Source organism: Herpailurus yagouaroundi, unplaced genomic scaffold, assembly GCF_014898765.1.
Source record: "Herpailurus yagouaroundi ecotype Mexico unplaced genomic scaffold, PumYag 142, whole genome shotgun sequence".
Taxonomy (NCBI): Eukaryota; Metazoa; Chordata; class Mammalia; order Carnivora; family Felidae; genus Herpailurus; species Herpailurus yagouaroundi.
Window position 1 is genome coordinate 36,271,840 of NW_024412397.1, and position 23,139 is coordinate 36,294,978.

Here is a 23,139-nt window from a genome sequence, read left to right on the forward strand (position 1 = left end):
CACAGGCAGAGGACAAGGCCAGGGAAGGGACAGGAGGAAAGAGGCCCCCAGAGACGCAGGCAGCAGCACGAGGGACAACGTCATGGGGGCCTCTGACCGCTATTCATTTCAGTCCCCTGGTGTCTCCATCAATAACCGTCTGCCAGGACCAGGGGGAGGAGTGGGGAGGGGGGGGAGAAGGCAGGGTGACCTGGGTCTGGATAGGGAGGGATGAGATGGGAGTGGGGGAGAGGCTTCTTGGAACTCACACCTCCTCTCAGCCTGGCGCAAGAGTTGGAGGTGGGGAAGGTACAGAGCCTACAGGTTGCTGAGAGTTTCTGCCTCCCAAGTTTCTCTCCCTGTTTCCTCCCTCCTATCTTTATGTCCCCTTTGCACCTACATTCCCTTCCATCTCCTCTCTGAAACCAGGAGGGGAAGGGAGTCGGAACTAATTGCTACACTGGAAGAGGAGGAAGGGGTTTTTGACTGGGCGATGGAGGAGAAAGGAACTGTGGAGGATTCTGGGAGTACTCTGTGCCAGGGCGCCAAGAAGCCAGAGCAAACCTGGTAACAAGGGTTGGCATAGGCACCACCAGCGTGCAGACCTCATAGGAGGAGGGCCCGGGCCACAGGGCCTGGCACACAGTGGGTACTTGAGAAGCAGTTAACAAATGGCCATGAGAATGACCAAAGGGCCAGCTGTGTGTGGTCAAGAAGTGAGGTTGGCTTGAGATGGACTGGACAAGTCAAGACGGGCTGCTTGGTGTCAGTAGAACTTGATCAGATTCTTGGAAGATGGATGGGATTGGAAGATGGGGAAATGGGGAGAAAAGAGCATGAGAACAAAGCAAGGGGGGCAGTGGAGGGAAAGGAGACAGTAAAACAAGGGAGGAGACAGCCTGGAGGAGGCCATCTCTGGGGCTTGAGTGGCTTTAGAAAATCTGAGGTAACAGTTCCCCAGGAGACTCAAGCCTTCTGCTGGCCAAAGTTGACTTTCTGACTTTCCCCATGGCCCAGGTCTTGTAGGCCTCTGAGGCCATACTCGGCCACATCTGCAGGCAGAGGAAGAAGCCCCTAACACGGGGCAGTTTGAGGGAACTGCCCGAGAAACTCTCCCACTAGCAAGCATGCTCTTTGCTTTGTCACCATGCCTGAAGGGCCAGCATTAAAAAGTCACCCCTTGAGTTAGGTACGTTGTTCTGTAAAATCCAGATTCCCTGGTGAGGCACCGTCAGAGTCACTCAGGGGGAAAACCACACTGGAGTGACCTTGGAGACCACTGGGCCAACCCTCTCAGTTCACACCCGAGGAGACGGAGGCCACAGAGGGAACAGCATTTGCCAGGGTCACCTAGAGAATTAGAAGCACAGCAAAAGCAGGCCTCAGGTCCAGTACTGTGCATTGGTGGGCTGGACATGCCCAAGAAGCCCTTTGACTAGGAGCGTTTTGAAGATATCACTGTACATGTGATGACAGGGGACACATGGATAGCCCCATTCACTTTATTAGCACAACCAGGCCTGGGGTCCTCCCTACAGATGGAGACTATTCCGCAGACCAGGAAGGTCCCTCCTTCATCCCTCATAGAGCAGCCGGCAGCACTCCTAAGGGGCCAGAATGAATTCATGGTCAAACGTGACTAGAGGTACTGAGGGTGAGGGCTGGAAGCTGCCCCTTCAGGGAGGTACTGGGGCTTGAGCTGAAACGGACAGAACAGCACCCTGGGGAGGAAGGAGGGAGAAGGCCGAGCTAGCGCCTGAGGCATCAGGGCAGAGGACAAAAAGAGACCCACGGGAAGAGGGGGCGTGGTGGGGGGGGGGGAGATGCAGGGTGGGGATACTTCAGCGAGTGAGCAAAACAAAAAAGCAACGCAAGGGACAAAAAGCCGACAGGAAAACGGAGAGGCAAGAAAGCTCGAGTAGAGTGCACAGGAGAGAGAGAGAGAGAGAGAGAGAGAAGAAGAGAGGGAGAGAGAGAGAGAAAGAGAGAGAGAGAGAGAGAGAGAGAGAGAGAGAGAGAGAGGTGGGGAGAGGGACCTAGAGCGGGGAGGGGCCCAGACTGGAGGGCGGGCGAGAGGGCGCGTCGGCGGCCCGGGGGCGCCCCACTGACCCTTCTCGGCGCTTCCTTCCCTCCCCAGGCTGCGCTTTCCTCACCTACTGCGAGCGTGAGTCAGCGCTGAAGGCCCAGAGCGCGCTGCACGAGCAGAAGACCCTGCCCGGGGTAAGTGGCGCCTGCCGAGGCGCGAGCGACGGACGCGCCGACAGGGGGCGACTTCGGGAGGCCGGGCTGCGACGCTGCTGGCCGGGGGATCGCGGGCCCGGGCGCGCGCCTGCTTTCGCTCGGGAGCTCGCGCTCGCCCCACTCCCGCCCCGCGCCCCGCGCCCCTAGAAGCCCCGAGGCGCCGCGCGGGGGAGAGGGCGCGTGGGCGCCGGGCTCGGCGCTCGCCCGGCGGCCTCCGCACTCCGCCGTCCAGGCCCGACGGAATCCCGGGCTGGGGGCGAACTCCGCCACGACCACGGAGCTGGGGCTTGGCTCCTCCCCTGGCCCTCCCGGCGCCTCCGATCGGGTCCCTGATCCGCACACTGCCCGCTCGGGCAGCCGGGGCGGAGACGCCGGGTGCCCTGGTTCCCCGGAACCCGGAGCTGCCTCCGCCGGCCCCACGGGGCCCCTGGTAGCCGGGCCGCCTGAGCACCCGCCGATAGACGTCGGACTCAGGCTGTTCCTGGGGCAGGGGTGGGGGCGGGGGCCGGGGCGGGAGGGGGCGCCTCCGCGCCCAAGCTCGGCGCCGCAAGTGAGATCACCGCGGTTTATTTAAGGAGCCAGCCCTCGTCTTTGATAAACTATCGCGCCTCGGCCCTGGTTTATAGCTTCTGTGCGGGGGAGAAGAGAATTATTTATGGCCCCCCTAACTGGGTGTGATATCAGCCATGGCTATTATCGAGGCTAGTTCATCACCATAAAATAAGAAGTGTTCCTCGGGTCAAGGGTCTGCGCGGTCTCTCCTGTGGGTTCAGAGAGATGGGGGGGGGGGGGCTAGATATACGGCTCACCGAGTATCTAAAGATAAATGGAAAGATGTGAGTGTTTGTGGACATAATTTAAAGAATTTACAAATATACCGTGTTTAAGCTTATACAATGGACACTGCAGGGGAGCACGTGTATTCTGTATGTATGCTCACCAGTGTTTACACATGCATGTTTACATTCTTACCAAGCAAACCTGTATGTAAACACACCTTTCCATTTCTGGCCCACAGCGGGAAAGGTTAACCAGGTAGACTGAAAATGCAACCCTGGGTCGGGACAGCCTTCCCTTGCATCAAAGATCCTTTTTTACCCATTTAGGGGAGGGGAGGGCCTTCCTTCCATTAAGACAGCTTTGTATTGTATTTTGGTACTTGTGATTGCAAAGCACGGGGCTGAGTCATCTTAATAACATACCCGCGGATGTAAATGTATGGAAATCATGCACCGCACAGGTTTTTGTGTGGAGCCTTGCTCTGGCACGGTGGCCATTCCCCAGTTGGTTTTTTAGTGGCGCCGCTACATGCACATATATTATAGTAATTACTTTCTGGGTGCCCTCTGTAAGATGGCAGAAATATGCTCCACATCGCCCCATGTTATGTGTGAAGCATAAAGCCATATTGTAAGATAATCAAAGGCTTCTGAGAAAGGTTTGTGCTGATTAATAAAGTGTTTATGGTACTTTGTTTTGGGGGAGACTGTGATAGATATTTTAGAGCCACCCAAATGGAATAGAAAATACCACATTGTTTTTGGGAGGCTCTTCATCAGCTTGAGAGAGATTGCCAGGGAGTTTCATGACGGCTAAAAGCTGGGAATTAGATGGGGAAACAGAAAGAGAAGGTGGGAGGGACAGGCTCAGGATTTTGAAGGGGGAGAGAACGGGGACTGGGAGAATTTCAGTAGCAAGTGTGGATTGTTCAGATTCTAACATTAACTTGTGGTTGTTTATTTTACATATAATAGAATAGCTAAATGATGGAGTGTATTAGTTCTTTAATAATTTATAGAAATACTTTGATGTTGCAGTAATTACATTAAAGGTCACATATCAAAGGTAATTTGGTTGAGCAGCTGTGATGGTTTCTCAGAAGCAATCAATACCACTGTCCGTGGTGCTGATTTCACCAAGGGGCCTGCCAGATTAAAGCAGGCTTATTACCAGGCAGAAAGGCCCAGGGGAAATCAGGAGCACATTGGAGCGACGCGCCAGCCCCCCTTCCACCGATAATTAACACTGTTCCCCATAATCTGTGCTAATCCTTCATACTGGGAGATCCAGTGGCATTTTTCTGAAATCACAAAGACAAGTTGGTAAAGTTTGGGAGAAAGGACAAAAAGAAACATGAATGTATGTTGGGAGATGGGAGGGGTGAGGAGAAGACAACGGTGGAGCTAAAACATAGCCTAGAGTCCCCTTCCAGTGCCTGGAAAGCCTGTCCTTTCTTCAAAGGCCTCACAGGGAGACTCATGGCCTCAAAGACCTCATCACAATTCTCAGGAAAGGCACAGCCTACAGCAGGAGGGACAGAGAGAAAAGACAAGAGTGAAGCTCAAACTTCCCAGGGCACATTGTCCCCACACACACTCACGTGGAAAAAAGTGAAAAACAAAATGACCACATAAAATTATGCTTTAAAGTGGATTCCAGAAGGCAGAACTGGTGTTATTATTGTTGGTCAATTCTCTCCTTTGAGATTGGAGAAAACTTAACACTAGCAAATACAGGGACGGGACCAAGCAAAATGCTCTCACCCACCCAAATAATGGGTGTTCTCACCAATTGAGGCTGTGTCCATGGCCACCCGTTAGGTTGAGGGGGCACAGAAAGATACCTCTTCTTACTTGACCACACTAGGTGCCCCAGTGAGTGAACTCTATGTCTGATTAAGGAGAAAGAAATTGAAAAAAGAACCTAGAAAACTGGTAACCTCTGCAATTTGGGCACTTTTCCAGACTTCAAAATCCATTAAAATCAATCCATTAAAACCAGCCCTCCAGTTTCTCACTGAAAAGAAAAAGAGGGGAGAAAATAGTGCAGACAACCCATTCTGTTTCCCAGCAAGTTACAGAGCTAGCCTGTTGGCAGCAAGAAAAACAATCCCACTGTTGTCACACACACACACACACACACACACACACACACACACCCCACTATCACCAAAAACAACAACAAAACAACAGAGACAGAGCTAAAGGTGTCCTCATTTGGGGACTGAGAAGGGGAGCTGACATTTCTCTTGGAGTAAGTGGAATCTCAGAAACCATTCCTCAATGGCTGTTCTCACAAGTCAGAGGTCAGTATCCCTGTGTACCAGCCTAACCAAAGCCCCTAGCATGGCTTATGGAGTCATCCCTGGATCAGTATCACATATGGATTACTGTTTTTGGGTTCAGCATGACTTTGTTAGAATGTCATCAGGGTCGTTTCGAACAGTGTCTTCTGCCAGAATGTAGGCAAAGTGATCCCACTTTTCTAAACTCTTCATTTCCATCTCTTCTTCATACTTTTTTTTTAAGAGGGAGAGAGATTGAGCGGAGGAAAGGGCCAGAGGGAGGGGGAGGGAGAGAGAGAAGAAAGGGAGAGAATCTTAAGCAGGCTCCACGCTCCCATTCGGGGCTCAATCCCACCACCCTGCGATCACGACCTGAACCATATTCAAGAGCGGGGTGCTCAAAGGACTGAGCTGCCCAGGTGCCTTTCTTCCTCGCACTCTTGATCTCTTATTCCTGACCTTCTGCCCCTCTCCAGCCCACTCTCTTCCATGTACGATGTTTGTTCCACTATTTGTAGGGTATAGTCCACATGGGGCAGTTTCTCAATCCATCAACAAATATTTCCTGAGTGTGTGCCGGGCACTGTTCTAGGCATCCTGGCAGATACAGTGATTAGAAAAACTCATCCCTACCCCTCTGGGAGTTTTCCATCAAGTTAGGGACAGAAGCCACACACACGAACAAAAATATCATCAATAATACAAGACAGCGGGTTATTATAAAGTGGGTAGGGTAGACAATTGCTCAATAACAACAATTAATATTTCTTAAGCACTTATTATCTGATGGGCATGAAATAAGCATGTTATCTGCATTACCTCATTTTATCTTCACAACTACCCTATGAAGAAGATATCAAGATCATCCCCTACAGGCTTAGATTAAGAGACCCAGGCTTAGATAAAGCAATTTGTCCAAAGTCACACAATTAACAAATGGCAAGCCAGGACCAGCACCAGGTCTGCTACCCAAACCCAGGATACTTATCTCTTTTTTTAGTGTTACCTGTTGCTTTAGAGGGGACCCGGATGACCGTGGGGTATAGGCGTTGCTCAAGGGTTTTGTTCGGGATATGGGCAGGTTGGGAATAGAGAGTTGGGAGGGAGACAGCTATGTCAGATGAGAGCACTGGTCTGAGAACAGCCTGTAGACAAGGCATGCATGACAGGTCAGGAGCTGTGAGCTGGGCTGGAGAGGTCCACTCTGAGAGCTCCCTGGGACCTAAGTGTGCACAGGAGGCCTCTTGGAAGGATTCCATTCCTTAAAATAGGCCCCTGCTGCTTAGTCCTAGTCCCCCCAACCCCTGCCTTTCAGAATTTTCAGGCAATTGTCTTCAAGGAAGACCCCATCTGTTTCCAAAGTTAGAAATGTAAGGCCTCTGGGGAGAGACTCTCATTAGGAAAACCAGGCGACAAGGCCAGTAGTGGCCAGCACTTTGCTCCTCTGACAGCAGAAAGGGCTCCTCACCAGGACTGCTGAGGGGGGAGAACTGGGTTCAGTTAGCAGGAAGCCAGGAAGCAGCCAGAAGAGGGAGCAAGCAGGGAAGAGGGGAGGAGAGGGAGCTGGGGTGGGGGGTAGGGGGGGAAAGGGTGGGAGCTGTATCTGTTTGGTAAACATTAAAGTTCCAATTCACTAGTTAAAGATTGGCTTTTATGCCCTCACTCCGGCAGCCCAAGAATACAAAGCAAACCAACACACTCCTCTCTGTCTGTCTCCCACCCCTAGCCCTGGATTCAGCCCAGTAGATAAGCAACATCACTGCCATCACACCTCCGGACTCAGGTCTCTATAACTCGGGACCTGTCATTTCCATGGAAATTCAGTGTGACCTTCTTGGAGTGTACCAGGAAAGATTTAAAATGAAAAATTAAAAAAAAAAAAAAAAAAGAAAAGAAATAGAGGCGCCTGGCTAGCTCAGTTAGTAGAGCCCACTTTTTCTTTTTTTAGCTTTATTTTTATTTATTTTGAGAGAGATAGAGAGCAGGTGAGGGAGGGGAGAGAGAGAGAGAGAGAGGGAGACAGAATCCCAAGCAGGCTCTGAGCTGTTGGAGCAAAGCCCAATGCAGGGCTTGAATTCATGAACCCTGAGATCATTACCTGAGCCAAAATCAAGAGTCAGACACTTAAGTGACTGAGCCACCCAGGTGCCCCAAGCACACAACTCTTAATCTCAGGGTCATGAGTTCAAGCCCCAAGATGGGCATGGAGCCTACTTAAAAAACAAAACAAAAACAAAAACAAACAACCTTCATTGGATTTCTGGCCCCACTGGCTCAGGATGCCTCTATCTTTGTCCCTCTTCCCCGCTTTCCTTTGCCCAAGTCCCAGCTTGTCTCCCATTCTTTCTCTTTCTCTCTTTTCTTTTTATGCCTGGTTCCTCCTCCTTTCTCTCCCTTCTGGTCCTTTTTCTCTTCCTCTTTTCCCCTCTCATTTTCCACTCTTTCTTCATTTACCCTTCTCACTTGCCTCTCCTGGCTGTCTCCTTTCCTCCTCCCATCCTCTCCCTCCATCCCGCCCCACCTCCACCTGGACATCCTCAGATGCTCTAGTGGGACCTCCACCGGCTTTCCTGGGGCTTCCCTGATGAGGCCCATCTCCTTCCTGACAGCCCTGCCATGGAAGGATCCATCCAATTTTATGTACAACTGTAAAGATGAATGATAAGTAGAAAGGATGCAGGCAAGAACAAGATGAATAAATTATAAAGGGCAAATGATGACAAGACAGGGGTCCCCAGAGACCATGATATGATAACAGAAACTAAAAGACGAATTTATGATGGATGTAGTTAGCATGTACGGAAGCTGTTAATTCTTCAGGGTAGTTTTACAACTTCTGGTGATTGGCACAATCAAAGCGTTTCATTTTAGAGATATGATGTATTTCCACTTGTCTGTCCTCTGGGCACAGGGTTGGTGTTTGTCTCTACGCAGTGAGCCTGGGTCCCATCAGCACGTGCATCTTCTCCCCTAGCCGCTGCCACCTTTGTGCATCTCTGCTTTGAGTGGTGGGGTCACAAGCCAGATCCCTGCACGCCTCCAGCTCCCTGGCCCTGCTGTCTTTCTTCTTAGCGAGTGTGTAAGTTTGGGGGCTGCTGTAACAAAATGCTGCAACCTAGGAAGCTTAAACAACAGCAGTTTATTGTCTTACAGTGCTGGGGCGAGAAGTCCAAGATCAAGGTGTTGGCAAGGTTGATTCCTACCGAGGGCTGTGAGGGAGAATCTGTTCCAGGCCTCATGCCTCATTTCTGGGAGCCTCAGGCGTTCCCTGGCTTTTGGATGGCATTCTTCTGTGGTGTCACATCATCTTCCCTGTAGGCGTGTCTGCCTGTGTCCAGATTTCCCCTCTGATAAGGACACCAGTCATATAACCTCATCTTAACTTGATTACTTCTGCAAAGACCCTATATCAAATAAGGTTACTTTCATGGGGACTGGGTGGAGGTTAGGACTTCGGCATCTTTTTGGAGGGAACACAGTTCAGCCCATGACGCTGAGAAATAAGCAACTCTTTGGCTCTTCCACAACAGGGAGGAAAAGTCTTCAAAAGAATTTGGATTGTGGCAGGCGAGTGGGGGGTGTGTCCCACCAGACCTTGCTCTGCATCTCACCCTGGCCTCGATTTTTTTCTTTCTCTCTTGGGGAAATGAATCACATATCTTCTTTTCCTATATTTCTTAAAAACGACTGTTCATCTGTCCTTTTAGAGCATCAGTTCTACACTTGAGAGCAATTTTGCCCCTCAGGGGACAGTTGACATTGTCTGGAGACACTACTGGCATCTAGTAGGTAGGGGCCAGAAAGTTGCTACACATCCTACACTACAATGCACAGGATAGCGCCCCCCCCCCATAAAGAATTATCTGGCCCCAAATGTCAATAGTGTCAAGGGACCCTAAGGGACCCTAGGCCCTGTGTTAGGGCCAAGGGCGAGTGGAAAACACACAATTAGGCCTTGAGGCAGAGCCTTCCTCCCTCTTCTTCACTGGCTCTCCTCACTTGGGGGACAAACCCCAGGGTCCTTAGAGTGTCAGAGGTGGGAGAGTTTAAGGGGCACACCCCCCAATGGCGAAAGCATAGAGGGAGTAATGGGCAGCAGAAGAGGGCAAGGCTCACCTCCAGGCATTAAAGATCATTTCTTTCTCCAGCTCCTCCCTTTGCAGGATCCCCATTCTGCCAGGAAACAGATCTGGCTGTCTCTCAGCCTCTCAGACCGTGCCACAGACAGGAGGGCTGGGGCTAAGACTCTATTATGCAGAAGGGAACACCAGAGTTCCCATTGGGAAGTCAGAAATGCCTTAAATCCAGACACCAAGCACCAGATAGGGACGGGGGCTACCATGGCACCCTCTGATCTTGCCTCCTCTCTTCCACACCAGGCCTTGGCCCAGCCCACCTTCCTTGCTTCCATCCAGAGACTTCTTTCCCCTTCCCACAGAGAAATCTGAGTCTTCCTCCTGCCTGGGCCTTTGCCTCTCCTAAACTGCCCACTCTCCTCTTCTCTGTCCCTGCCCACACTGGCCTAGGTGGGAAGGTGTCCCCATGTTTCAAGCAAGTGACTCTTAACTCCCATAGGGAGTCATTCCCAATTGGTGGGCTGCCTTGTCCTAGCAAAGATGGTCAACACTGGGTGATGATGGCAGGAAGCAGTGTGGTTCCCTATTCTTCAATTATTCATGAAAATACTTGCTGTAAAGCGAAAAGGGCTCAAGTTCAGGGGGAGGAGGTCTCCCAAGGTCCCAGTTTATTGTGATTCAGTTCCTGTTTTGATCAAAGGCGGCTGTGGTCTTCTCAATTAGACCACCAGGGGGCACTAGGCAAGTGGCTTCCTCCCCTGGTGGCTGAGTGGGCACAAAGCAAGTGGGCCTGGTGTGCCCAACGCCATGTTCAGCACAGAAGAGGCAGAATGATGCCAAAGGCACCACTCCACCCACTTACAGCACTTACAACCTGTAGTGAGGACACCGACCAGCTGGATGACTTGGGACAAGCCACCTGGCCTTTCTGGACCTCTTAATTCTATAATGAAAATCTTACGTGTAAGACCTTCATATGCTGTGGATTGCTGTAAATAATCCAAGGATTATTATGAGTGACAAAACAATGAAGTGAGTGTGAATGACCTCAGGGTCAATACATTGCTACAGTAAAATCTGGTGACTCCTAATTCATACATGAAATAGTCACAGGACAATAAAAATATAAAATGGTCGGATGTCCAATTTGGACCCTACTTCCTGTTTACATTTCAGAAAAGCAAGATGACCGTGAACTGGAACGACCAGAAAGGGCTCCATGGAGGGGAGATAGGATCCAGGTGTGTGTAAGGGAGAAGAGATTGGAAAGGTAGTAAGGTGGGAAGATTCTGGGGAGCGAGGAGTCTGAATTTTCCTTCCGAGTTAGGGATGAGAATGCGGAGAATGTGGCTGGAGAACGGAGCAGGCCTTTCTCCCACCTGCTGGTCTTCCAGACCTCCAGCCTATATAGCCTGCAGGCCCCAGTCAGCTCCAGGCAGATGAGTCACTCTGACATCCTGCTTACATCCGGGCATGGCTTCAGGCCCCAGCAATGCCCAGTTTTCCTCCTTCCTGGAAAAGCCTGCTTCCGGCTGCTCACCCACTACAGTCCTCTCCTGGGCTTCAAGACATAGCATTAAGCCCCTAACTTCCTCCAGCAAGCTCTCCCAGGCTGCTCTAAGCTACATTGGTCTCCTCTGTGTCTGAGCAGGGTTGATGCACTAAACTCAGCACATCAGCATTATTAGTGTGCTTGTTAGAAATGTAGTCCTGGGGGTGCCTGCCTGGCTCGGTTGAGTGTCCGACTTGGGCTCAGGTGGTGATCTCGCACTTCGTGGGTTCAAGCCCCTGTGCCGGGCTCTCTGCTGTCACTACAGGGCCCGCTTTGGATCCTCTGTTTGGGGGGCGGGCCCCCCCCCCCCGCTCACACTTTCTCTCTCAAAAATCAATCAATCAAACAAACAAAAGAAATGCAGTCTTGGGCCCCACCCCAGACAGAGTCACATCACACAGACTGTACCCCGCTGCATTTTAACAAGCTCTCTAGAAGATTCATGTGCACAAAAAAATTGATGGCCACTGGCCTAACTTTAGGCTCTGAAAGATAATGCCTTATTTTGAGTACTCCCAGAAGCAGAGTGTACACAAGCATTTGAATGCAAGTAGTTTCTGTAGATAGTGACCCCAGGAAACATGAATAGAAAGTGAGGAAGTATGACAGGAGGAAAAGAAATCAATAAAAGGTGTGTTATCAGGCAGACCAGCTTCCACTGTGAGTGGCCCTTAGTTCCACTGGGGACTCTAGCCCCAGTGTGGATCACACTCCCCGGGGTCATCCACCCTTGGGGTGAAGGAACTGGGGTGTTTATACACCAACTCCCACCAGTCTTTGGTTGAGAATGTGAGCAAGGATCATTAATTCCCCAGCTCCTGGCTTGCCACGTGAGTGGGCAAAGCAGGCTCCACGGTCTAAGAAAGCCCTCAGACACCAGGTGCAGGCGCTGGCAGCTGGAAGTTCGGCCGCCGTCACTGCAGTGAGGAGAGCAAGGGGCTATGGGCAGGACACTGCCTGCATTTGCTCCTGACTCCGTACTCTTGAATAGGAGAGAAGATAACAGAAGCCTGTCTCTGCAGCCTTGATGACAACTACCACTCATGGAGTACTCACTATGTGCCAGACACATCACAAGTAGTATCTCGTTTATTTGTCAAGGAGGCATTGCACAGATGCTCTCCTGTAAGCACTGTCTTATGGAAGAGGCCACTGAGGTAAAGGGGCTTACTTGGGATCATGTGGCCAGGGAGAGGTCTGGTTGCAAGGCCCGTGCTCCTTGCACTGAATCCTGTGGCACCAGATGTGTGTCAGAGCTTCGCAAGGGCAGGAATGGTGTTGTCTTCCTCAGTCCCTATCACCTAGGGCTGAGATCAGGCTGCCCCCACAGAAGATTCTGGCATCAGTGCCAGAGCCCCAGGGGGCCACATGAGGCAGGGCGGTGGACCTATAGGTGTCACCACATCTTAGATCTGCCTTTAGATTGGAAAGCATTGCCTTTACATGGAAAGCAGTATCAGATTCCAGCTTCAGCTCTGCCTCAATCCTTACGTCGTGCCTTAAGAAGCCACTAAACCTCTCTGAACCTCAGTTGCAGTGACTACCCTATCAGAACTACATTTGGATGCAGTGACTTCAGCAAAGGGAGCTTTGTGTTTGTTTTGCACATCACAGAGTCTGGGGTTTGGCAGCAAAGCAATGTCAAGAGTCTATTCCCTCATGGTTATAAAATGGCTGCCCCAGCTCTATGCATCACATCCACAGTCACACAGAGTAAGTGCAGCTGTGTCTGTCCTCTTATCAAAAATGCCGAAGGTTTCCCAGAGTCCCCTCCCCAGTAGACTTCTGTGTATGTCTCATTGGCCAGAACTGTGTCATGTGATCACCCTAGCTGCAAGGCCAGCTGGGAAAGGGGATTTCATATCTGCCATGAAACAAACAAACAAAACAGACCAAAAAAAAAAAACCCCTGTACTTTGGTTCCTGAAGGAGAAGGGGGGATAGGTAATGGGTAGGAGTCATTAGAGTCTGCCCCACCACCCTCCCCGAGATGGGTAGGGGTTACAGAAGAGGAAACTGGGCCAAAGCAGCAGCCCCACCCCACACATAAGCAGGGTTTGCTTCTATGAGGCGGCTGAGTCAGAAAGAGGAGTTTCGCAGTGTGTTCCCGAGATGTTTCTTCAACATGGCACTGCTAACTCAGCACGTTTATTCAACTACTGACATGGTTTCTAATTCCATGGGTTTCGTAGTGGGGGATGAAGATTTCAGCCCCTTATTTTTATCATCTGTATCTCCCTTGAACTTGTATCCTTCTGTGCCTCTGTATGTGGCTTAAATACTAAGGAATCAAAGGCCACTGTGCCTACAGACTGCTGTCCCCACATCATAGGCATTCTGTGGCCATTTCCCCACCCTCACTCCTTTGTCCACTGCAGCAGTGGGTACACACCATCTGAAAGTGGCCCAGCCAGTTTTCGGGGCCAGCAACAATGGTGACAGCTTTATTTTTCAGAAACTGAAGCATGGCACTTCTGGCCTGTTGTAAGGGGGTGTGGAGTGAGGCCGTGTGCCCAGGGCAAAGCCTGCCTGAGAAATGAGAATTTACCCTCGTGATTACCTTCAGCCCCTCTGGGCTGAGCTGGGAAGGAAAAAAAAAGGTCAGAGATGGCCCCAGGCCTGGCCTGTGCTCCCCTGTGGCCTCTTCCAGCAGCTTGAGGAAGGCCCCCCAGACCCTTCCGGTTCCCCAGTGGCAGGGGCCATCTCAAAAGGTAGTGAGCCTCTGGCCACAGAAGTGTTCAAGCAGAGTCTGAGTTGCCTGGGGGTAAGGGCAATGCAGGCAGTTCCTATGTTGGACCACATCACTTCTAGCTGAGCCCGGATCCCGTGATTTCATCCCTGTTTTTCTTGTTTCTCCATCATAGGCCCCCCGCTCCAGCCCCAGTCTGAAGCCCTGGCCAAACCCCACTGTCCTGCCTGCATTCCCCAGCCTCAATCTCAGAGGACGTCCTCATGATGACTCTGCCCTCCCACTCTCTCCCTTCTCTGAACACTTCCAGGATTTAGAGCCCACCATGCCCCTGGGCAGGCTCAGGCCCCACTTTCAGCCACCCCAGCTCTCCCACTCAGCTGTGTGAACCTGGGCAAATCGTTTCACTTCTCTGTGTTTCATCTCAACCCTGGGATTTCAGTAGTGCCTTTATCCTGGGGCTGTTTGTGCAAAGTGTGAGTTGATGCCTGCGAAGCACTGAGCGCCCTGCATACTCCTCGGAAACGTGTGATGGTCTCTCCACTGCCGTTGCTGTTGCTGTAGCCGTTCTCTCTCCCCTCCAGAGGAATGTGCCTCCCTGCTTGGCCCCTTCCGATCCATCCCCACCCCTGGCGCCGTCTGCCCTGGTCTGGTGGACCGCTGACCCGGGATGCACGGTAGCAAGTGCGCCAGCTGCATAGCCTAGCCCAGGGCTGGCCCCGTGGGGAGACCGACAGACCCCAAAGAATAGAAGCCAAGTGTGGGAGGGGCAGAAACATCCCTGGAGGCTGCTGGTCGTCTCCCTGCCAAGGCCTGGCTGTGCTTGAAGAGAATGACTCAGGATCACTGCTTCGTGCCCTTGTGAGAGGTGTGAGCTAAGCTTGTCCTATCGGTTTGCACAATCCGCACGAGACCTACATACTTCCCTCGCTACTTCCCGTTCACGGAGCCACACCCCAAAAAAGGGCAGCGCCCCTGGAAGCTGGGGGAGGGAAGCCCGGAAGATTTAAAACCCTAGCCAGTAAGACAGAAGCAGACTCATGCCCCGGCACCCACATGGCTCCACATGGTCCAGGAGGCCCTTCAAGGCAGGGCGACCCAGGGATCTGAAATGAATATGCATTTGGCCTCTCCCAGCAGCCCTGACAGCTGGCATCCGACAGCTGGGACTGCTCAGGGCCTGAGAGAAGGTTTTTAATTCAATTCATAAGTGTTTCCTGAGCACCCACCAGGAGCACGGCCCGGTGCTAGGTGCTGCGTGGCAGGTGGAAGGGAGGAGAGGCCGCGGACCCTGCTGCCCCTTGGGGCTTTCCCTCCTGCGGAGGAGAAAAGATGTACACACCAAGCAATTAGAGGACAATGGATTGTGACTTTGGACTGAAATGTAGAGCTCCAAGGAGTCTGGGAGCCTTGCGAGGTGGCGTTTACTGAGTGCCCTCCTTGAGCCCATGCTGGGCAAGGGTGGGGGGGGCAGTGCGTGATGCCTTGGGAGTGTGGGCAGGATTTGGGCACCTGGAGGTGGGTTGGAGACAGCATTCCATTGAGGCGAGAGCAAGCACAAAGGAGGAAGGGAGGGAATGAGGCTGTATGCTGGAGCTCAGGGTACTCAGAAGCGGGGGTGAGGGTGCCAAAAATCAGAGGAGGTTTGGGGCTCAAGTGGGAAAGGCCTGGGAAACATCCCACTGAGCAACTTGGTCTCTTTTCTTTGGGTATCGGGAGCCATTAAAGCTTCCTGAGTAGGAGAGTGACAGATTCACCATGATGGGCAAGGTGGTCTGTAGGGGTAAATGGCCCGTGCCTGTCCAGTGAGAGGCCAGAAGTGGGAGAGTGGCATCAGGAATGGAGCCCGGCAGAGTGGAGACAGCCTTTCAGAGTCTCCCTTCGCCGGGCAGCCTCTGGGGACAGAGCCAGCACACCTGGGGCACTAGCTGGCAGAGACTACGTGGTGCTCGGAAGATCTGCTGGAGGAGGGCTTAGGGGAAGTTGGGCTCTCTCTAGGATGCTGAAGCTGGGGAGAGGAACCTGGCATTCTTCCCCCACCCCCACCACTGCTTGGAGGACGGTTCCCACCTGGAGGAGAGTTCTGGAGAGGCTCCTACACCACCTAACTGCACCTCAAAGTTTCTGAGATATTCAGATTTGTAACAAATGCAAAGAATGAGGTTCAAACCGCCCCCCCCCCCCGCCGCCCCAGGTGCGTGCACATGCGCGCGCGTGCAGGAGTGAAGTCAGGGAGCAGCCTGGGAATCCTTCTGCTGCATATGCTCCCTAAGCAATTTCAGTGCTCCTCCGGCTCTTGGAACGCTGGGCACCTCCGCTGTCTATCGACCACTGTCAGGAAACTTTGACTTGGGCTAGCGGCATTCCATCCATGAATGGGACTCTTCTCGGCCATTACATTTTCCTCCCGAGGCCCGAGAACCTCGGGTGATGAGAGTGATGCCTTAGCATCACCTGCTCCATGCCCCCATTCTGCAAGGGAGACACAAAAGCTCAAAGAGGGCACATAGCCTGTGAAGGTTCGTGGACATTGGGCACACTGCTGAGATGCCACATTTGGGTCATTTTTCGCTTGCAACACAGCCTTTATCTCAAAGAGGCCCCATGACTGAGAAATCTGGTAAACGCGTCTTGCTTTGGAAGAGCTGTGGAGGACACCCATTTCCATTAGCTTCCGTATCATGGGGTGTGCTCAGTGCAGTTTTATTACCTTTGAGTGGACAATCCAACAGTGCCTCCAAGTGCATGTCCTGCCAAGCCTGCTTTAATGAACAGACACAAAGTGTGTGTAATTAGCCCAGGGATGGTGTGACAGTGAGTACCAGTAGGCCACTCGCAAACACTGTTGTTCTCTTAGGTAGACGACATATTCCTGCAGACAACGATGTTGTCTACACTGTTTATTTGCTGCCCAAAATTTTTTGCACCACAGACTTTGAAAAGACTGACTTCTCTCTGCTAAAGTCTAAGTCACTTTCTTATCTGACTTGCTGGTTTCAAAATTTTCAAAGATTGCAACCAACTCCTTAAGGAGGGGCCATCTCACAGATGGAAGGATCTTGCGGTGGGTTCATAGCCCCTCCAGAAAGCCTCCCCAGATGGGGTGGACCCACGTGCTCTAACACCCCCCCACCCCGGGTTTCATCAGGGATTGTGCTACATTGTGAGGTCGGCCGAGTAGGGTAGGTCCCACTGACACCCCTTGTGTCTCTCAGACCTCATGGAATGCTGTGTTGTTTGGTGGGCTTCAGCTAACACCCTGCCTGAGGGTTCCCCAAACACTTCCAACCCGTTAGATCACGGGGCAGGAGCCCCGTCTGGCACCCATCAGGTGATGGAGGCAGACTGACTCTCCAGCCGCCGCTGGAGCCCTCCCTGGCTCTGTGCCGTCTTCCTCTATTCTTATTAAACGATTTATCTGGGGGAACTTAATATTTTCTTTTAGGATAAACTGAGCTAATACGATGTGCTTGTTTTAATTTGTGGGGTTAACTGATCTAATTATCTGTGGCGTTCAGTTAAATCCGTGTGCCTGGGCCGGCTGCAGGTGTGGGCTTTGAATCCTGCCAACAGGAAATCTCTCAAAACGAGCCGATCTAACGCAGCGGGTCCGCTGGTATGAGGGATTTTCTAATAATGCATGAATTTATTAACAGCTAAAGATAAATAGAGGATGTATTTACATTAAACAAATTCACAAGGAACTGTCTGCTGCTTCCCTGCCCCCTTCCAATGAATGCGTCCCCCAACTCACGTTACTGTCTGTGCCATCAGGTTGAGTCCAGAGTAACCCCGAGGGGCCCCCTGAGACTAAAAGTGGATACCTCTGCCCTATGACACAGTGGGGGAGCTGGTCTGGCAGGCATTAAAGATCTGGAGTTTCAGTTAACTCCAGACAAAGGAGCCAGTGATGTCACTTAGGTCCCTAAAAGCTGATGCAGTCTTAGGAGGTGAACAGGTGCCTTCCCCTGGGCTGTGAAGATAGTCTTAGACATCTGTGTTTGGGGCCGAGAGGTGCACGTCCCAGGGGGAATATATCCAGGGAGGATGACAAGGGAAGGAGAAGGAGTACCTTGCATCTAAAGTGATTTGAAAGACAGATGCCATCCAGCCGGATGTGGGACAGCCTTGGCAGATACAAAGAGTAGCCAGATTGGGGTAGCAGGAGGAGAACCTTGGGAACGAGGAAGAGGGGACGAGGGGCAGCCCGCTACCCACAGGATGTGTCGTGAGGGTCTCCTGGCTTCCTAATCCCACCCTCTGCTGACCCACTGGAAGCTGCCCCATCCCCCACCCGGGGCTCCAGAAACCTCTCAAGGCTGGGTCTGGGATACTAGCACTGTCCAAGGAGACTGGGATTCTAGCTGCAGAAGTTCCACATTGCTTAAAAACACCGCTAGCCTGTACTGTTTGGAAACATGGCTTTGGGATCAGGCCAAGCAGCCCCAGCCGCATTTGAAATGCATTTCTCATTACCTGAGGCCCAGACGCCCTGACAGCCCGAGTCATTCAGTACTGACCTGTTTTCAACCAGCATCAAGCTCTCCGTCTTCCACGTGAATGATCCTGAATGAAGCCACACTTGCAAAGGCACGTGTAGAATAAGCACACATGTGCAAAACGTACATGTGCACATAGATGCAGATGCCTGCACACGCTTAACATTCAACCACGCACACACACTGGGGCTCGTGGCATACACACGTGCACGAAGCTATGTACACATACCAGATGAATGTGCACATGTCAACACACATAGGAAGCACACAGAGGAAGACATGCCTGTGCGTACACAGGCATCCATGCACGTGCCCACACACGGGCACACAGCTGTAGTGTGCACGCACACTCTTCCTCGGGCTCTTTTGGCACTGAAAGAGAACGTAGCTCTACAGGGACAGCTGAAGATAAACTCTTGATTTCTGATTTTCAGAGCAGTTTGGACAAGGTCCTCTGAAATGCATTAAAATGCTAATCACAGCATCTGTCTGAACCCTGGCAGCTGTGTGACTTGGGGGGAAATCGAAACGGAATGGATTCAGGAGCCTGGAACTCCTCCTTGACTCTCCTTGCCTCGCCCTCTCCCTCGTCTCCCCCCTCCCCTCCGTGGCCTGCCCACCACGGCCCCCGCGCAGCACCGGCCCTTCTGCCCCCGGCTCCAGCCTGGCCGCGGTGGCCAGGACTCTGCCAGACCGGCGGTCCCAGAGCCGTGGCTCCCCAGTGCTACCAAACAGGGCTGCTGCCCACCCGGCTCTGCCTGAAGGTCCCCCAGTGGAGCTTCCCCCCATTGGCAAGACGGCCTCTCCCCAGCACCAGGGCCTCGCTGCTTCTCTCGCCCCCCAGGAGAGAGCAGAGAAAGTACTAGCACTATCAAAGGTGGATGCTAAAAGCGTGCTCTATTTAACTCAAATGAAGAGCGCTCTGAGGGTGGAATTTTAGGTAGGGTGGCAAGCGAGCCCGGAGAAGCTTTCTGACCACCCCTGATGAGACCATATGTGGACAAGGGAACGGGATGGGGTGATTCATACATCCACACTCCTGGTGACTCTCCTCCACTGCCAAATGACATCCAAACCCTCCTCCACCCTTCCCTGACTGTTAGCCCAGCCCAGCTCCTCTCGACTACCCTGCCTAGCACTAGGATGTAGGACTACCCCAGTGCTCCTGAGTCCCCCGCTTCCCTTGCAGCTTCACACTCCATGCTTTGCTCTGTCACTTACCTTTGCCTGGCCTCCTGCTGTATCCCAAAGTCTTTGCCAGGCCAATCCTTGGTCATCGTTCCAAACTCAACCTAGACATCACCTTCTCCAGGAAACCTTCCCCAATCTGGATGAAGCTGGGTAAGAGGCTTCCTCCTGTATTCTCAGAAGTTCCTGTTCCTACCTCCGTTTCCAAAGTTTAAACATTCTCTTGTCCAGTTCCTTCCCCAGACTCTATACTCTTGGAGGGCAGGAGCTGGGTCCCACTCATCCCTGTGAGTCCAGCGTTGGCACAAGGATTGGCCTGCTAAGTTCTCAATGGTGAGTGAGAACACCGGAATGTGTGAGGGGGTGTGTACCTGAATCCTTAGGACCAGAGCCACTTTATGGAACCCCTCAGTGGAGATCCTGGAAAGATTTTACCCTCACTGCTGGGCCTGGAATGGGCTCTGGTCAGGCTTATGCCCAGCTCCATGTGCCCACACCCCTTTCCTCCCCCCCTCCCCATGAAGATCAATGCTCCCAGCATACCATGGTTCCATTTTTCCTCTTAAGCATCAAACTGTCATTTCACTAAACACCATCTGGAGACTCCTGGCTTCAGCCCCTAGCTTCTTCCAAACTCTTATTAATGTGACGGGTGTTTATTCCTTCTTCCTCCTCTTCCACTTCCTCCAGAACATCTCAGCTCTGCAGCCTGCAGACATTCATCTTCTCTTTGGGGAGCTCAGCTCTGCTGGGGAGGGCGGCCGTCTCAGGCTTGGCTTTAAGCAGCTGACAGTGATAAAGAGCAGACAGAGAGCAAGAGCGAGCTGTGAGGGCCCCTCCTGGAGCTTACTCCCAGCCAGCCTGGGAAGGGGGGGATGGCAGAGAGATCGTTGAGGAAGGAACCTGGTGTAACTTGGTCTACAGTGGTTTCAACTCTGGCACACTGATCTTTCCAAAATTCCAGGACCTTTGGGCGCCTGGGTGGCTCAGTCGGTTAAGTGTCCGACTTTGGCTCAGGTCATGATCTCGCGGTTCATGAATTCAAGCCCCGCGTCAGGCTCTGTGCTGACAGCTCAGAGCCTGGAGCCTGTTTCAGATTCTGTGTCTCCCCCTCTCTCTGACCCTCCCCCGTTCATGCTCTGCCTCTCTCTGTCTCAAAAGTAAATAAACGTTAAACAAAACCAAACTAAAACAAAACAAAATTCCAGGACCTTCGCGATGTCCTGGTGGTGCCCAACAAAGCCCAAATTCCTACCCCAGGCCTTGACAATCCAAATCTTCCCGCCCTTCCCAACATCTGCGTCTGCCCCAGCCCCCGAGTGCCCATCTCTGCCACCAGCATACTGTGCACTTCCTTCCTTCTGTGACTTTGCCCATTTTTGTGGCTCTCATCTGAATGCACCTCCCCCCATTTTTTTGCATGTCCTCGAAGGAGGAGCTCACATATTCTTCCTCCAAACAACCTCCCCTGACTACTCCACCCACACCAACAACCTTCCATGGCCCTTGCGGGAAGGGCCACATCATTTCACGTAGTGATCTAACTAACCCACATTGTATTCATGTATTGTATCTCCTGAAACAGACACCAGACTACCCTGATGGTGCTCACAGCACCCAACCCTAGACTGGGCTGGCACACAGGGGTACACAGTCAATCCCCACTATCTTAAAGCAAAGGGGATAAGCAGCAATGACCCCTCTGAGAAGAGCACCAGTTCCTTGAGGGTGCCTGGTTGGCACTGGGGTGCCTGCAGCAGGAGCCCTCCCCCAGTGCCCATGTGGAGGCCCGCCCATTCCGGTCCATCACTGTGGCCCAGCCTGGCAGTCAGAGGCCAGCTCATTCTCCCTGGTAGAGCATTAAGCTAATGCGTGTTGTGTCTCATTAGTGGCATTCTGTTTGTGCCAGGGCCAGGCAGTTTGATGGGTACTTGATTGGATATTCTGTTTATTTATGGCAGGAAAAGCATTCTTTATTGAGGACTGGGCAGCACATTTCTGTCCCTATGGCACTAAGATCCTCTGGCAATCATGCAATTATAAATTAAGACTAAATAAATAATATATAATAAGCAATAAAGACTGCATGCCTCCATGTAAAGAGCTCTCCTTGGACAGGCCTCAGCATCACCCCATAGCTAGGCCTAGAGACCCAGCAGAACCCCAGCCTGAGAGACACTGGCCATCTCAAGCTCTTGGCTGGGTTCTCTACCAAGGCGAGCATTAGCGTCCTCAGTCATAGCACCTGAGTGGGAAGCATGCCTGCATTGACAGAAAACCTTTAACTTTCTGCTGCCATTGATTCTCACAAATCCTTGAGGAAGGGAAAGCAGGTATTATTATGTCTAATTGATACGTATGGAAACGAGTTGAGGCCCGTGGAGGCTGAGAGACCTGCCCAGGGCCACAGGGAAAGGCATTGTCCTGTCCTGTGCCCCTTGATCTCTCATAGGCTGGTCAGGATGGGGGCAGGAGGTGGAGAATCTTCCAAGGATGTGAGGTTGGTGCTACCATCCTTCCAAGGGGGGAGGGAAGAGAGCAAAAATCCATAGCCTGCCTCAGAGCCGACCCCTCCCCACTCATCATCATGCCTGAGCCACCCCGTCTGCCCTCCTGTCTCAGGGATGAGTCAGTGAGAGATTTCCACCCATCCCCAGCTTCTTGGGCCTGGGGAAGCAGCGATGGGGAAGGCAGAGGGAGAAGGTCAAGGCCTGAGTTCTGAGAACTAGTCATGGCTGAGGACAGGGAATGTCCATGAATCTACTGGAAGAAGGTGTAGGCCCTCAGCTGTGTGGGGTCAGAGATGGAAGTGTGCATAACAGGGCCTAGACTGAGTGGCTGGAGGAGTCTTGGGGGACAGGAGAGTCCACGGGGACCTTTGTACCCACTGGGAATGCATGCCAAGTGGGGAGTTATCCTGGGAGTATATCTGAAGACATGAGGCCAGGGTCCTCCTCTGGGCAGGTCACTGGTGTGGAATGGGCTGAGCAGGCTGGGTTTCCAAGTCTGGAGATGACACTGTAGCCAGGGCAAGCTGCAAAGGGGGCCTGATACGCCCTATCTGTGAGATGCACCCCCTCCAGGGGCTGCTGGGATCAGGAAGTACTGGGAGCTGTGAAATTCACAATGGGCTGGGACTCTCAGCCAGCCCAGCGGCAAACCACACCTCCACACCTCCACACCTCCACACCCGGACACCGGGCCAGCCAGAGTGCCCCTGCGCATTCCAGGCAGAGTCCTGTGTGGTGTGGCAGACGTGGACAAAGATCGTACATCTCCCCCAAGGGAGAGTGTCTCTTCATGAGACCCAGCCAGGGACCTGGAAAGGTCATTCTGAGTGCATCCTGGAGCCAGAACAGTTCTGGGAGAGGCGGGCTGGGCCTTGACAACCTCCCTGAGAGCCTCCAGCTGGAGGCCTGGAGGCACCAAAAAGTATTTGCACTCAGGCAGGCTGTAGGTCTTGCTGTACAAATGCAACCTGTATTGCATTCAACACCCCCCCCCCCCACTTTCTCCCACTCCTTCTCTGCTCTTCCTCTTCATCCTCGCAAAAACTAATTGTCTCTCTCACCAGCCTGCGCCCGGTGCTTTCGAGAGGTTTATGCATGAAACTAATTATGCACCGCTAATTTGGAAGCTAGCAGCTTTCCCGTTAACGTTCATTTGATTTGGGTTGTTCTGCTGAGTGGCATTTCTGTAAATATGCCACAGGGCTGGGGGCCTATCGGGGAGGGTAACCTGAGTTTGGGGTCAAGAGGAGGGGCCTGGAGATCTGGGGATGGCCAGGTGTGATGTGATCCTTGTGAAGGAGAAGACAGGAGGCACCATTACCATAAACCAGGGGGAGGCCT

The 23,139-nt window shown here is 52.3% G+C and overlaps 1 protein-coding gene across 50 annotated transcripts in view; it reads left to right on the plus strand.

Annotated features, from left to right (window-relative positions):
• CELF4 (CUGBP Elav-like family member 4) overlaps nucleotides 1–23,139 on the plus strand; it is a 297,460-nt gene that overhangs the window by 73,729 nt on the left and 200,592 nt on the right. For all 50 annotated transcript variants that reach the window (XM_040478971.1, XM_040478960.1, XM_040478961.1 and 47 more), the window contains exon 2: nucleotides 2,117–2,199. In XM_040478971.1, coding sequence (XP_040334905.1) covers nucleotides 2,117–2,199 — 83 coding nt within the window. The remainder of the gene's footprint in view (nucleotides 1–2,116; nucleotides 2,200–23,139) is intronic.